General features: G+C 50.3%; 1 protein-coding gene across 1 annotated transcript in view; it reads right to left on the reverse strand.

Annotated features, from left to right (window-relative positions):
- The window catches only part of LRP8 (LDL receptor related protein 8), a 277,087-nt gene that overhangs the window by 31,588 nt on the left and 230,363 nt on the right, over positions 1-15,136 (reverse strand). Inside the window, 2 exon segments of the mRNA XM_065409640.1 lie at positions 2,786-2,908; positions 3,289-3,411. Coding sequence (XP_065265712.1) covers positions 2,786-2,908; positions 3,289-3,411 — 246 coding nt within the window.

The following is a 15,136-nucleotide window of genomic DNA, read 5'->3' on the forward strand; positions in this document are numbered from 1 at the left end:
CCCAGAATATACCAAGGTACAGTCCTTTGGAGATATTCCCACCTAATACCGATGTACAGTCCGTACACAGTCCCGAGCTAACAGGGAGATGTGGACAGTCTGACTGCTTACAGCCTGATCTAACTCATGTACAGTCTATACAGTGATAGTCCCATCTAGGACCAAAATGCTGTCTCATCAAACGCTGTTTTTCCCCCTTGTGCAAGAGCTGAAATTGAAAGAGTAGAATTATTGCATCCTTGTAACTATAACTGGAGAGAGGTTGAGGAAGGTTGTTTTCTTGACAGAAATAACATTTTTCTTGTTGTTCCAATTAACCTATACAAGGTGAAGTAAAATGTCTTCCTCTGACTAGGATTGCTGATGCAGATGATGTGGGAGTTCTGGGCCACAGTGGTTCATTGGGGCATGCAGCCCATCAGCTTGAAGCTTTAATGTTATATACAGTCAGATTTATTTATTTATTTTTACTTCTTGCTTCCTTGGATACCATTGTGTAGCAGCCCAGCAGAACCATTAAACCAGTACCCTTGGAAGAAAATAAAAACAACAACAAGCCTATTAAAGTCAACGGGCTAGGAAAACATTGCACCGGAAGAGACAGCATCTTGGCTGTAGCATGCTTCCACTTTCCTAACAAAGAAATAAACACGTTATTAATAGCAGCAAGATCACTAAGCTCTGAGTAGCTGTTCACAGAGTCGTATTGTGTGCCATAGCTGTTCTTTGACATTTATTAAATGGGTATTGCCTTTTACTATCCTTATATTGGCCTCTAGCCTATTAGACTGCGCGCACGCGCACACACACACACACACTTCAAAATGCTACAGGTTATTGTAACTTAAACAAGGATTTGCATGTTAATCATACTTCTGGTTACAGGGGTGCTTTGTAGCATGGATATAAAAACAGTACTCGGGCTCTGGTTCTCTCACTGCAGCTCTTAACATAGACCTAGTAGTAGGCCAAGTGTAGACACTACTCTGCTCAATTTTCTATTATGGAAGAGCAGCCAATTACCCAAACTGGGGCCACATTTCCACCTGACAATTTAAATAAGATGACTAATAAAATTCTGCGTCGTTTGGTGCCTTTCTGAGGATCTCAAAGTGCTATGGAGAGGTTGCTAAGTACACTTACGCCCTGTTTTACAGACAGGGAAACTGAGGCAGGCAGTGGTTAAATGACTTGCTCAAGGTCACACACTGACCCACTGGCTGGAATATAACCTGTATCTCCTGACTCCCACTTCCCCATTCTAATTACCTGCATGTTGCTGGCAGCACCCCTTATGTCGCACCATGCGGGCGCCACTCCGGAGGGCGCTAGAGCTGGTTCCCTCCAGATACTGCTCAGGAAAAGCTTCCGGCACTGGTGCATGTGGCGAGCACACACACGTAATATGGAATGGACATGAGCAAGCACTCAAAAAAGAACAGCAATGTTAAATCACTGTCTCCCAAGCATACACTCACATAGACTCCTCTGTGCTGAGTCAGGTGTGCGTGTGTAATGCATCAATGTTCATAGGCTGATGATGTTGGGTGGAGGTTGGGACCCTATGAGATCCCCCTGTACAGTTTCCCCCGCCTCTCTGTTTGGGTTGATACGGCATGACAGGTGGCACAAGTGCCATTGCTAGCCTTTGGCAGCTCAGAGATAAAGTACAAAAGTCAGCACTAGAACTTCAGACCTTGGTCTGGGTCATGTTTCCCTATTTCTGAATCAGGATTTGAAAGAAAAAAAATCTTCCTATATGTGAAATATTTTTTCACTCAGTTACATTTTCTGAACTAGCCTCTTTGGACTAACAATCTTTGAGGCCGGATTATTGCTGGTTCCATGCAGGTGTGCACGGGTGGAAGGGAAGAGCGCAAGGAGCCTGTCCCATATACCTTTGCATGTGAGCCAGCCACAATCACAGTCCTTGCACTGCCTGAGTGCTCCAAACTAGTGCTGCTGCTGGCAGTATTCTCCTACAAGGATGGGTGAAAGGCTCAATAGCCCACCAATTTCCTGCACTAAGGAGTCCTCCAGGAAGAATGGAACTGCTCTTTGGTGGTGTGGTTTGGATTCTCTTGACCTTCTAACAGTGTCTATGCAGCAAACAGGTGCTTGTCAGAGATGTGCTTGTATGGCATCTGTGATTTTCACTAACTTGGAATCCAATGTAATTTTACACAGAGGGAATTTTTATCAGGCTCATCTGACACCATGCCCATAATCCCTAATGAAAACCTCAATAACATAGAATCACAGAACTGGAAGGGACCTCAAGAGGTCATCTAGTCCAGTCCCCTGCATGTAGAACATGGAACATGTAGAAACTGGAAATGGGAAACACCCATAGAACTCACCTATCTGACAATAATACTCAGCAAGCACTTTCTATCTTTAAAGCGTTTTACAAACACTAATTAACCCACACACCAGTAATTATCTGGTGTTAGGGGGGTTAGAATGTATGAGTTCCTTGCTCCTGTGCTCAGATCACACATCCCTCCATGAAGATCAAGTGCATTTCTTGGTGGAGGAGAGTGGAGCAAGCCTCCAATCACACCTGTGCAAGCCCAAAGACCTAAAAAAGCCAGAGAGCCCAATTCTGCTTCCATTTCTATCAGTGCAATGGGTACAGTGTGTGCAGAGAGAGAGCGAGAGAGAGAGAGAGAGCGCAGCCAGGAATGGCATTAGCAGCCACAGGTTGTTATTCTGCTAGTCATGAGCACCAGAGAGAGAAGAGGTTAACACAGCAGCAATAAGAGGAAAGAGGTGTGTACTGTACCACATTCTTTCACAGGCTCGTCAGACCCGTCCCTGCAGTCTCTATGTGAATCGCACACTTTGACTCCATCAATGCACTCTCCATTTTTACACTGAAACTTCCTGGGGCTTTCACACGTGGACTCTGTTGTGTTGGGCAAGAGAGGAAAGCGACTAAATTAGATTAGGGTCATGATAATGAAGACTGAACATCAAGCTTCAAGAGGTTAAAATTAGCAGTAATGAGATGGTGTTAAGCAAAAGAATATTTGGACTGAACATCATGCAGGATTATTTTTTCCCCCGAAGAGTGAGGTCTATTAGGACTTTGGAAAAGTTCCTAGGGAAGCCCCATTACTGGCATAATTTAAAATGCTCTATAAGGAACAACCCGGCATTGGCCTGGGGAGATGGATTAGGCAAGCTAATAGGCCTTTTAAATCTCCAGTGCCTACAATGCTCCGACTGAGCTGGACTTCTTGTTGTACCATACACTGGAGTGTAAGGTGCATTGGCTATACGTACCGTTAACGCAGCCTGCCTCATCGCTGTTGTCAGGACAGTCGTGTACCTTGTTGCACTGCTTTGCTCCATGGATACAGGTCCCGTCCCCACACTGGAACTCATCAGGGCGGCAGGTCACCAGTGCTTTAAAATGACACCATCAAACTGTTAACCAGTATGGATTTTAAATGGCTTCATACAATAGTCTTTAACCACATACAATAGACTCTTCATTTGGCTTATTAAACTGTACCTAACATGCTCCCTGGGCTCCTGTACCCAATTTAAAACATAAATTATATGTAGGGTTACCAGACAGCAACTGTGCAAAAACGGGACAGGGGTGGGGGGGTAATAGGCGCCTATATAAGAAAAGTCCCAAAAAACGGGACTGTCCCTTTAAAAACGGGACACCTGGTCACCCTAATTATATGTAGAGTTCAGTGTGTATATTAAAGGGCTCAACAGAAACTCAGTAACTCTTTCTCTGTGCAGGGAGCTTTAAGAGTTAACAAACCTGGGCTCTGTGAGACCAACAGGGGGTGAGGGCTTGTCACTGAGAATGTCCTGCCTTTAGCCCTCAGATGTTTAACCATGGCAGCTGAGGTGCTCTAGTTGATCTTATGGCAGAGCACGGGGAGTGAAGTGGGTCTCTAAGGTTAGCCAGGACCAGCCCGTATAGGGCAAAACCAATACCTTGAATAGCAGCCCAGAGCCAATCGGTGCAGACAATGGCGCTTTCCTGTCAGAAACAATATTAAGCAAGTGGGCAGCCAAATTCTGTGCTCACAGAAGTTTGAGTGGTTTTCAGCTTTAGCCCATACGAGGTCCACTGCTGCACTCCAATTCAAAGGAGACGAAGGACCGCGTGCCAACGTTGGCTACCGCACCTCAGCTTTTTATTTATTTTAGATTTAAAAAAGATTGTTTTAAAAATACATTTTGAAACATTTTTCAGAGTAGCAGCCGTGTTAGTCTGTATCCGCAAAAATAACAGGAGTACTTGTGGCACCTTAGAGACTAACAAATTTATTAGAGCATAAGCTTTCGTGGGCTACAACCCACTTCTTCGGATGCATCCGAAGAAGTGGGTTGTAGCCCACGAAAGCTTATGCTCTAATAAATTTGTTAGTCTCTAAGGTGCCACAAGTACTCCTGTTATTTTGAAACATGTCCAGCCTGAGGTGATGGGCCAAATTCATCCCTGGTGTAACTCCACGAAAGTCAATGCAGTTACACCAGGGACCAATCTAGGACTGGAGACGTGATTGTCAGAGATGCTGAGTACTCAAAAGTCAAACTGAAGACCAAAGGGAGTTGTAAGAGCTCAGCTGAGGGCCAGGCTCCGTGCTAAGTTACAGTCTGAAAACATCTCGGCAGACTCAGACCATGTTTCAAGCCCAGAGCTAATTTTCCTGGTCAGGTTATTACTGACTCAAAACAGGTCTTCATAACAGAAACATTAAGAAACCCCTCTGTTACAGAGGGCTGGATTCACAAGGGGGACTTGGGCTTGGCAACACTCGGTGCTACAATGCTTAACTTTTGAGCACCCCGCTGCCTAGTGAAATTCACAACCCTGAGTTAGGTGCTCAGGGTCCCTCCACAATGCTGGGGGAGAGTCAGGTGCCTGAGAAAGGGATTCACAGAAACCACCACACTGAGCTGCCAAAACTAGCCAGTAGGAAATGCGGAGGAAGGGGTGGGGTCTAAGCTCTCCCCCTCCAAGGGAATTAGGTGCCTAACTCCACCAGAGGGAGGCGTCTCCATCCACTTGGAATTCACAGCTCTGAACCCATTCCTGGAGTTAGGCCCTAAGTCAAATCAGTCCTTTCTTGCAAAAAACCCAGGAGGAGGTGGAGGAAATGGTGGTGGCCCCCTTATGCTCAAAAGACCAGGGGTTAGGGCACTCACCTGGGATGTGGGAAACCAGGGTTCAAGTCCCTGCTCCAAATCAGGCAGGGTAGGGACATGAACCTGGGTCTCCCACAACATCCCAGATGAGTGCAACTAACTGCTGGGCTGTAGTGCATAAAAGGTGAGTGGCACCACTGCCTCCTCTGTGGCAGTGGTCCCACATGTGGGAAGCATGTCCTGATGAGGCCCTGCAGGCAAGACAGGTGGGAGAATGACTGATTTGAAAATCCCACCAGGGCTGGGCATGAGCTAGAACACCAAGCTACTTGGTGGTGTCAGGACTTAGGTGTCGGTGTGCATGTCCACTGGCAGAAATGTAGGTGCCCTGGGGACTTCAGGCACCTATATGATTAGGCAGCAGCTGAGTGTGGTTTTGTGAATGCCAGTGGCACCTAAACGCTGAACGTAGGCACCTAAAGGGACAGGTAGACAACTACGTCCCCCTTGTGAATCTAGCCCAGAGCCTCTATCTGAAGCAATGCCTTCCTCAAGGTTATGTTAAACAAACAGCCTCCATAGCTGGGACTCTCATTTATATTGACAACGAATAAGGCTACGATTAAGTCACGGAGGTCGCGAAAGTCATGGAATCTGTGACTTCCAGCAACCTCTGTGACTTCAGCAGTGTCCTCTGCTGCCCATGGGGGCCAGGAGCTGCAGGGGCTGCCAGAGGCGGTGGGGAACCCCCAAACTTGCGGGCAGCGGGAGGGATAGCTCAGTGGTTTGAGCATTGGCCTGCTAAACCCAGGGTTGTGAGTTCAATCCTTGAGGGGGCCACTTAGGGATCTGGGGCAAAAATCAGTACTTGGTCCTGCTAGTGAAGGCAGGGGGCTGGACTCAGTGACCTTTCAGGGTCCCTTCCAGTTCTATGAGATAGGTATATCTCCATATTAAAAAAACAAACAAACCCTGAGGTCCCAGCCACCGCAGGCCCCCAGAGGTATGGGTGGTCAGGGTACCTCTCAGCTGACACAGGAACCGGTGGCACCCCTCGGCCCCTGAAGGTGGGGGGGAACCCCCAGGCCCCCATGAGCAGCAGGGGACCCCCCCAATCTGCAGGTGGCAGGTGTACCCCACAATCCCCAGCTGCTGCAGGTGGCTCCTAGCCCCTGCACAGCTGCCCCACTTCAGGTGGTGTGGGGACCCGCAGATCCCCATTTTGTCCCAGATATTTTTAGTAAAAGTCAGACTAAAAATATCCGTGACAAAATCTTAGCCTTAACAATGAGTACAGAAGCTCTATAGATGCTCAAGGGTAGCAGCCGCCAGTTTGATTGCAAAGGAGATCTACAGCTTCCTGGGTATGTTACACACTACAGTTCAGAGGAGACCATCTTCCAAATGTTTCCTCAAAATTCTATTAAAGTAGCCAAACATTTGGAAGTCTTTACTGCAGTGTTTCTCCTTTGGGGGCTGAAGCCGAGTTTTACATGACAGAAAATCATTGCCGTGAATAGTTATAGGAGGTCAGAGCTGATGCTAATTCATGTAATCCAAAGCCACATGGTAGCATTTCCTTGACAATTTCACACACACTCTCTAAATACAGAAATTATGGCTTCTTCTTCGAGTACTTGCTCATGTCCATTCCAATTAGGTGTGCGCGTGCCGCGTGCATGATTGTCGGAAGGTTTTTCCTCTAGCGGTACCCGTCAGGTCAGCTGTGGAGCCCCCTGGGGTGGCGCCTTTACGGCAGTGTATACAGGTCCTTGCTGACCCGCTGCCTGCTCAGTTCCTTCTTACCACCAGTGATGGTTGTTGGAGCAGCTCGGTCTTGCGTATTGCAAGTGCCTACTTAGAGGTCTTTCTTCGAATAGTTGTAAATCGTCACCCAGTAGTGTTAATTAAATTAGTTGAATAGTACTTAGCTGGAAGATCTTCCCCGATTCCCTTTCCCCCGGATTGGGGCATGCCTCGGTCCCAGGGTTTAAGCCCTGTGAGAAGTGCCTGCAGCCAGGTGGCGATCTGCACGAATCCTGCCTCAAGTGCCTCGGGGAGGGTCATCAGGCGGATAGGTGCAAGATTTGCAGGGGTTTTAAGCCCAGAACAAAGAAGAAGAGAGACTCTCGCCTGAAGCGCCTCCTAATGAAATCTGCACTTCGCCCACAGCCTCGATGCGCAGCGCACCGGCGCGGGAACCCTTGGCCCTGAGGAAGGACTCGGGTAAGAAGCATCGGCACCGCTCTCTGGCCCCGAGGCCCAGCTCCACCTTGCGGCACCATTCACAATCGCCAGTGCTGCATAAGACGAAGAAGGTGGTCAAGGGCTGCTCGCCGGCACGGCACACCAGTGGGGTGTGTCCTGTGTTGGGACACCCCAAACCTGGCCTGCAAGTCCTGCAGCTGTCGAGTCCGGCCGTGACAGGGGGGCCGTCGAGTCCGGTGCGGGTGGGCTCTCTGGTGCCAGAGCACTTGGAGGGAGAAGACCTCGATCCTCCCACCACACCGGACACATCTGAAGCCGCATGGGATCTGATCGCCATGACGGCTCAATCCCCGGGCCCACTGGCACGTGCCCCGGCACCGCCACCTATCATGGCGCCGACATCAACGGCTCCGACAATGATGGCACCGATGGCGGCACCGCCCCCCATCATCATCCTGGGAATCCACACCCCTGCTCCGCAGAGGAAGCCCTTCAAGCCCCAGCCTCCACTATGCTACTACTCAGGGAGCACGAGGCAGGACTTCAATAGAAGGAGGGGCAGGAACAACAGGAGGAGGCCATAGAGATCCTCCTCTGACCAGGGCCACGGTTTGTCCAAACAGCCTCCTGGCCCTAAACCTAATTTTTGAAGGTGCGCCCGAGGACAAGCCCCAGTCCATCTCCCCCCTTTGCGAAACATCTGTCCCACTTCTACTGTGCCTGGGCCCAGATTACCTCAGATCGCTGGGTACTAAGCATGGTAGAGATGGGATAGTATATCCAATTCTGTTCCCTCCTGCCCTCCCTTCCCTGTCCCTCTTCAGGGACCCCTCTCACAAGCAACTCCTTTTACACGAGGTGAAATCACTCTTCGCTCTCGGGACGATAGAGGAGGTTCCTCAGGAGTTCAGGGGAAAAGGGTTCTACTCCCAATACTTCCTCATCCCCAAGGCCAAGGGTGGGCTCAGACCTATTCTAGATCTGCGAGACCTCAACATATTCATAAAGAAAGCGAAGTTTTGCATGGTCTCCCTGGCCTCCACCATTCCTTCCCGGGATCCAGGGGACTGGTACGCCGCCCTCAACTTGAAGGATGCTTACTTCTGGACATCTTCCAGAGGTGGGGCTTTCCCCACTGGGACCTATTCATGACATGGAGCAACAGGAAGTGTCAGTGCTTCTGCTCCTTCCTGAACCACAGCCCAGGTTCTATTGCGGACGTGTTTCACCTGTCATGGGCGAATCATCTGCTCTATGCGTTTCCACCCTTCCCTCTCATACACAGGGTTCTCCTCAAAGTCCGCCTGGATAGGGCCTCATTGATCCTCATAGCACCGGTATGGCCCCGCCAACACTGGTTCACCACGCTGTTGGACCCATCAGTGGACAGGCCTGTAGCCCTTCCCTTGTTCCCAGACCTGATCACACAAGACCACGGCAGGATACGACATCCGACCCTGGAGTCCCTCCACCTCACAGCGTGGAAGCTTCATGGTTAAACCAGTCTCAACTTCAGTTCAGGGGGTCCTTCTCCGAAGCAGGAAGCCCTCTGCTCTTGCCACTTACCTCGCCAAGTGGTTCTCGATTTGGTCTATGCAGAAAGGTACTCCTCCACCACAAGCCTTGATCCTGTTTATTTTGGACTACCTGCTCGACTTGAAATGGTAGGGGTTGGCGACCTCTTCGATCAGTGTACATTTGGCCGCCATCTCTGCCTTTCACCCAGGGGTGAAGGGTAGGTTGGTCTTTGGAAACCTGATGGTAGGCTGCTTCCTCAAGGGGCTGGATAGACTGTATCCTCAGGTGAGGCAGCATCTTCCTCCTTGGGACCTCAATCTAGTCCTTGCCAGGCTTATGTCCCCCCGTTTGAGCCCATGGCAACATGTTCCTTGCTCTACCTATCTTGGAAGGTAGCTTTCCTCATGGCCATCACTTCAGCCAGAAGGGTCTCCGAACTCAAGGCGCTGACATCTGAACCCCCTTACACTGTCTTTTATAAAGACAAGGTGCAACTATGCCCACACCCTGCGTTTCTCCCTAAAGTAGTCTCTCAATTCCCTAGAAATCAGGACATTTTCTTACCTGTGTTTTTTCCCAAGCCGCATGCCAATAACAGAGATCGCATGCTTCATTCATTGGACGTGAGATGCGCCCTGGCTTTCTATACTGAGCGCACAAAGCCGTTTCGGAAGTCCCCACAGCTCTTCATCACTGTTGCAGAGAGGATGAAAGGGCTTCTCATCTCCTTCCAACGTATATCATCCTGGATCACGTCGTGCATCAGGACTTGCTATGACTTAGCCAAGATTCCGGCCCCAACATTGACGGTGCACTCTACAAGAGCTCAAGCGTCATCTGCCGCTTTCCTAGCTCAAATGCCCATTCAGGATATATGCAGGGCAGCCAAATGGTCCTCTATCCATACCTTCACCTCGCATTACGCAATTTTGCAACAGTCCAGAGATGACGCAGCGTTTGGCAGGGCAGTACTGCAATCTGCGACCAGATGAACTCGGACCCCTCCTCCAAGAGTACGGCTTGGGAGTCACCTGATTGGAATGGACATGAGCAAGCACTCGAAGAAGAAAAAACGGTTACCTACCTCTTGAAACTGTTGTTCTTCGAGATGTGTTGTTCGTGTCCATTCCAAATCCCGCCTGCCTCCCCTTTGTTGGAGTATTCCGGCAAGAAGGAACTGAGCAGGCGGCGGGTCAGCAAGGACCTATATACACTGCCATAAAGGCACCACTCCAGTGGGCTCCACAGCCAACCCGACGGGTACCGCTAGAGGAAAAACCTTCCGACAATTGTGCACACAGCGCACACACATCTAATTGGAATGGATATGAGCAACACATCTCGAAGAACAAGAGTTACGAGAGGCAAGTAGCCATTTTTTTTAGATACCCCAAAAAGAGCCAAGAGACATTAAGTGAACTAGCAGTAAGTATCATAAAGTGCAAGCCATGGCACAGTATTATTCTTCACAGCATCATACAGGATGCAAAATACAGATTTAGGATGACTTCAGTTGACTGAACTCTATCATGTACAGAATTGCTGCATGACATTTTATATAGCAATGACAACTGCAGCACCTGTGGAGGCATGGGGGAAACCCAGAATTTATAAATACAATGTGACAAAATAAAGGCTGTGAGGTGGCTCTGTTCCCTCCTGCCCCAGAGAGAAGTCAAATCCACCCCATAAATGCACAAAGATAAACCTTTTGCAAAAAACCCTAAGGCAAAAAGCTTTCCCAAGTAATAAACTGTGTCCTAGGAGCCACAGCTTTGTCACCATCAAATTCCAGAAACTAAGTAACTGTGAGGTAAGTGGATGGGAGACCTCAAAGGCAACATCTATGGACCTACTGGATCATCAGTTTCATTTTCTTACTTATAGGTGGCACTCTTTCCTCTAACTCAGCAGTGAAGCAATTGCCCAACCCAATCCTACACTTAGGGTATGTCTACACTAGGAGAGTAGTTCGATTTTACTTAAATCGAATTTGTGGAACCGATATTACAAAGTCGAACGTGTGTATCCACACTAAGGACAGTAATTCGACTTTGTGAGTCCACACTAACGGGGCAAGCGTCGACATTGGAAGCGGTGCACTGTGGGCAGCTATCCCACAGTTCCCGCAGTCCCCGCTGCCAATTGGAATTCTGGGTCGAGCCCCCAATGCCTGCTGGGGCAAAAAATGTGTCGAGGGTGGTTTTGGGTAACTGTCGTCATCCAACCGTCACTCCTGCCCTCCCTCCCTGAAAGCGCCGGCGGGCAATCAGTTTGCGCACTTTTCTGGTGAGTGACAGCGCGGACGCCACAGCACTGCGAGCATGGAGCCTGCTGCGACCATCGCTGCAGTTATGGCCGTTGTCAACACCTCGCACCTTATCATCCAGCTTTTCCAGAGGCAGATGCTGAGAAATCAGGCGAGGAGGCTACGGCAGCGCGGTGAGGACATTAAGTCTGAGGGGGCACAGACCTCTCACAAAGCACGGGACCCCGCGCCGTGAACATCATGGTGGCCATGGGTCATGTTGATGCTGTGGAACGGCGATTCTGGGCCCGGGAAACAAGCACGGACTGGTGGGACCGCATAGTGCTGCAGGTCTGGGATGAATCACAGTGGCTGCGAAACTTTCGGATGCGGAAGGGAACTTTCCTGGAACTTTGTGAGTTGCTGTCCCCTGCCCTGAAGCGCAAGGACACCCGGATGCGAGCAGCCCTGACTGTCCAGAAGCGAGTGGCCATAGCCCTCTGGAAGCTTGCAACGCCAGACAGCTACCGGTCAGTCGCGAACCACTTTGGCGTGGGCAAATCTACCGTGGGGGTTGCTGTGATGCAAGTAGCCAACGCAATCGTTGAGCTACTGCTGTCAAAGGTAGTGACCCTTGGAAACGTGCAGGTGATCATAGATGGCTTCGCCGCGATGGGATTCCCAAACTGCGGTGGGGCTATAGATGGAACTCACATCCCTATCCTGGGACCGGACCACCAGGCCAGCCAGTACATTAACCAAAAGGGCTACTTTTCAATGGTGCTGCAAGCACTGGTGGACCATAGGGGACGTTTTACAAACATCAACGTCGGATGGCCGGGCAAGGTTCATGACACTCATGTTTTCAGGAACTCTGGTCTGTTTAGACGGCTGCAGGAAGGTATTTACTTCCCGGACCACAAAATAACTGTTGGGGATGTGGAGATGCCTATAGTGATCCTCGGGGACCCAGCCTATCCGCTAATGCCCTGGCTCATGAAGCCCTATACAGGCGCCCTGGACAGTGAAAAAGAACTCTTCAACTACCGGCTGAGCAAGTGCAGAATGGTGGTGGAGTGTGCTTTTGGACGTCTCAAGGGGAGATGGAGAACCTTACTGACTCGCTCTGATCTCAGCGAAACCAATATCTCCATTGTTATTGCAGCTTGCTGTGTGCTCCACAATCTCTGTGAGAGCAAGGGGGAGACCTTTATGGCGGGGTGGGAGGTTGAGGCAAATAGCCTGGCTGCTGATTACGCCCAGCCAGACAGCCGTGCGATTAGAAGAGCCCAGCGGGACGCGCTGTGCATCCGGGAGGCTTTGAAAGCTAGGTTCCTCAGTGAGCAGGGTAACCTGTGACTATTAAGTTTGTTTAAAGAGAAGCTGAACCTGCCCCCGTTTCTTTACCCAGTTAATGTTGACTATCCTCTCCAGTTACATACCCCCTTCACCCCGTTCCCCCCCTTCCAACACACGTTTAAAAATAAAATAAATGGAACTTTGTTAATGAACACCGTTTTCTTTATTACTTTTCGGGACTCTGTGTGTGGGGGCTATGTGACTTTGTGGCGGGGGAGGACGGTTACAGATCCCCTGCTGCGTGGCTCTATGATCCAGGCTAAGGACCGCTGCATAAGATCTCTAACTGCCCTCCCCCGCCAGAAAGTCACATAGCCCCCCCCACACACACACAGAACATGAAAACCACCTCCCAGACTGACCAGGGTGCCTAGTGACTGCAATGTGTGTGTGACCTTGTGCTGAACCTGACCCCGTGTCTGTACCCTGGTAAAGGTGACTGTCCTCTCCAATTACCAACCTCCTTCCCCCCCTTCAAACACACTCTCCTCTAAAAGAACATGACGGAAACAGTAATTAACAGAAACATATTTTTTATTAGCAACTACACAGTTAGGGGATGACACTGGGACGGGGGCTTGGGTGAGGTGCTTTTGGAGTGAAGGAAAGGACTTATCAAAACTTTGGGAATGAGAGCCGTCTGGTACTTGAGCAGTCTGCAGGGGTGGAGTGACAGTTTTCACGGCCCCTGCCGCCCCTCCTTCTTGGGACTTTGGGTGAGGGGGGTATGGGACTTTGTGGCGGGGGAGGGCGCTTAGAGATAGACTGCAGCGGGGCTCTGTCCTCCTGCCTCCGGTCCTGCAGAACATCCACAAGGCGCCGGAGCGTGTCCGTTTGCTCCCTCAATAGTCCAAGCAGCGTTTGAGTCGCCTGCTGGTCTTCCTGCCGCCACCTCTCCTCCCGTTCAATGTGTGATCGATGGTATTGCGACATGTTCTCCCTCCACTGGGTCTGCTGGGCCGCCTCGGCTCGGGAGCAGCCCATAAGTTCTGAGAACATGTCGTCCCGTGTCCTTTTCTTTCTCCGCCTAATCTGCGCCAGCCTCTGGGAGGGGGATGCCAGGGTAGGTCGGGAGACAGTCGCAGCTGTGGGATGGGAAAAAGGGAGTGAATTCCTCAAAAATATAATTTTTTGTGAACAATGAACATAGTTTTTCTCTGTGAACAAGACCATGCACAGCACCTATCACATGTGCACTCAGGACAAGGTCGAATTTTCGGCCTTCGCATTCAGTGCCTGGGGTCTTGCAGTGGAGATCAGACAAGCGGGGCAGGACAGCGGAATTCGGGTAGCAGGCTGACATGGTAAGCCGTAGACTTTTGGCTGCTTAAAACTTAAATTATAGCAGTGCCCTCCTTTCATGTTCAAAGCAATGCTCCTAGCGTTGGCCAGTTCCTGCTGCCAGCAATCCGGCAAGCATGAACTCTGCCCCTGTCCCACCCCCTCGCGGCTGTCCCCGGGAAAGATCCCTGTATGCTGCCCCTCTCCCGCCTCCACCGCGTGGCTGTAAACCGCCGGTTACAGTTCTGTAAAGGAACAGGCAAGCAGTCCCAATAGTAACATTCCCCTAATTCTAAGCAGGTCACCATGAGCGACATCACTCTGCTGAGGATTTCTGAGACAGAGAAAGAACGCATGCTGCGTGAAAGCCAGCAAAAACCAGGGCCGTATGCCGCCATGCTCTGCAAGGCAATGATCCCAGAGTACTTGATGATAGCCTGGCGCGGAAAAGTTTCCTACCACGGAGGACACAATAAGGCCGCTCTCCCCAGGAACCTCATGCAAAGGCTTTCCAATTACCTCCAGGAGAGCTTCGTGGAGATGTCCCATGAGGATTTCAGCTCTATCCCCGGACATATAGACCTTATTTTCCAGTAGCTGCACTGGCAAGGACTAAAAAGTAGAGCGCCTAGGGCAAACTAATCATGATAAACCGGACATTGTTAGATTCTTTTGCAGTAGTTGCACTGCCAAGGACTTAAACGTTAAGCGCCTAGGGCAAACTAATCATGAAAAACCCATTGTTAATATTCCTGTTCTGTTCAAAATAAATGTTTACATGTTTAATACACTTACCGACTGATCCTTCCCCTGATTCAGGGTCCGGGTTAACGCCTGGGGACGGTTGGTAGGGGATCTCTGTGAGGGTGATGAAGAGATCCTGGCTGTCGGGGAAATCAGCGTTGTAAGCGCTGTCGACTGCCTCGTCCTCCTCATCTCCTTCCTCATCTTCCCCGTCCGCTAACATCTCCGAGGAAGCGGCCGTCGACAATATCCCATCCTCAGAGTCCACGGTCAGTGGTGGGGTAGTGGTGGCGGCCACACCTAGAATGGAATGCAGTGCCTCGTAGAAACGGCATGTCTGGGGCTGGGATCCGGAGCGTCCGTTTGCCTCTTTGGTCTTCTGGTACCCTTGTCTCAGCTCCTTGATTTTCACGCGGCACTGCGTTGCATCCCGGCTGTATCCTCTCTCTGTCATGGCTTTTGAGATCTTCTCGTAGATCTTTGCATTCCGTCTTTTCGATCGCAGCTCCGAAATCACGGACTCATCGCCCCACACAGCGATCAGATCCAAGACTTCCCGATCAGTCCATGCTGGGGCCCTCTTTCTATTCTGAGATTGCATGGTCACCTCTGCTGGAGAGCTCTGCATCGTTGCCAGTGCTGCTGAGCTCGCCACGA

The sequence above is a fragment of the Emys orbicularis genome, chromosome 8 (assembly GCF_028017835.1).
Source record: "Emys orbicularis isolate rEmyOrb1 chromosome 8, rEmyOrb1.hap1, whole genome shotgun sequence".
Taxonomy (NCBI): Eukaryota; Metazoa; Chordata; order Testudines; family Emydidae; genus Emys; species Emys orbicularis.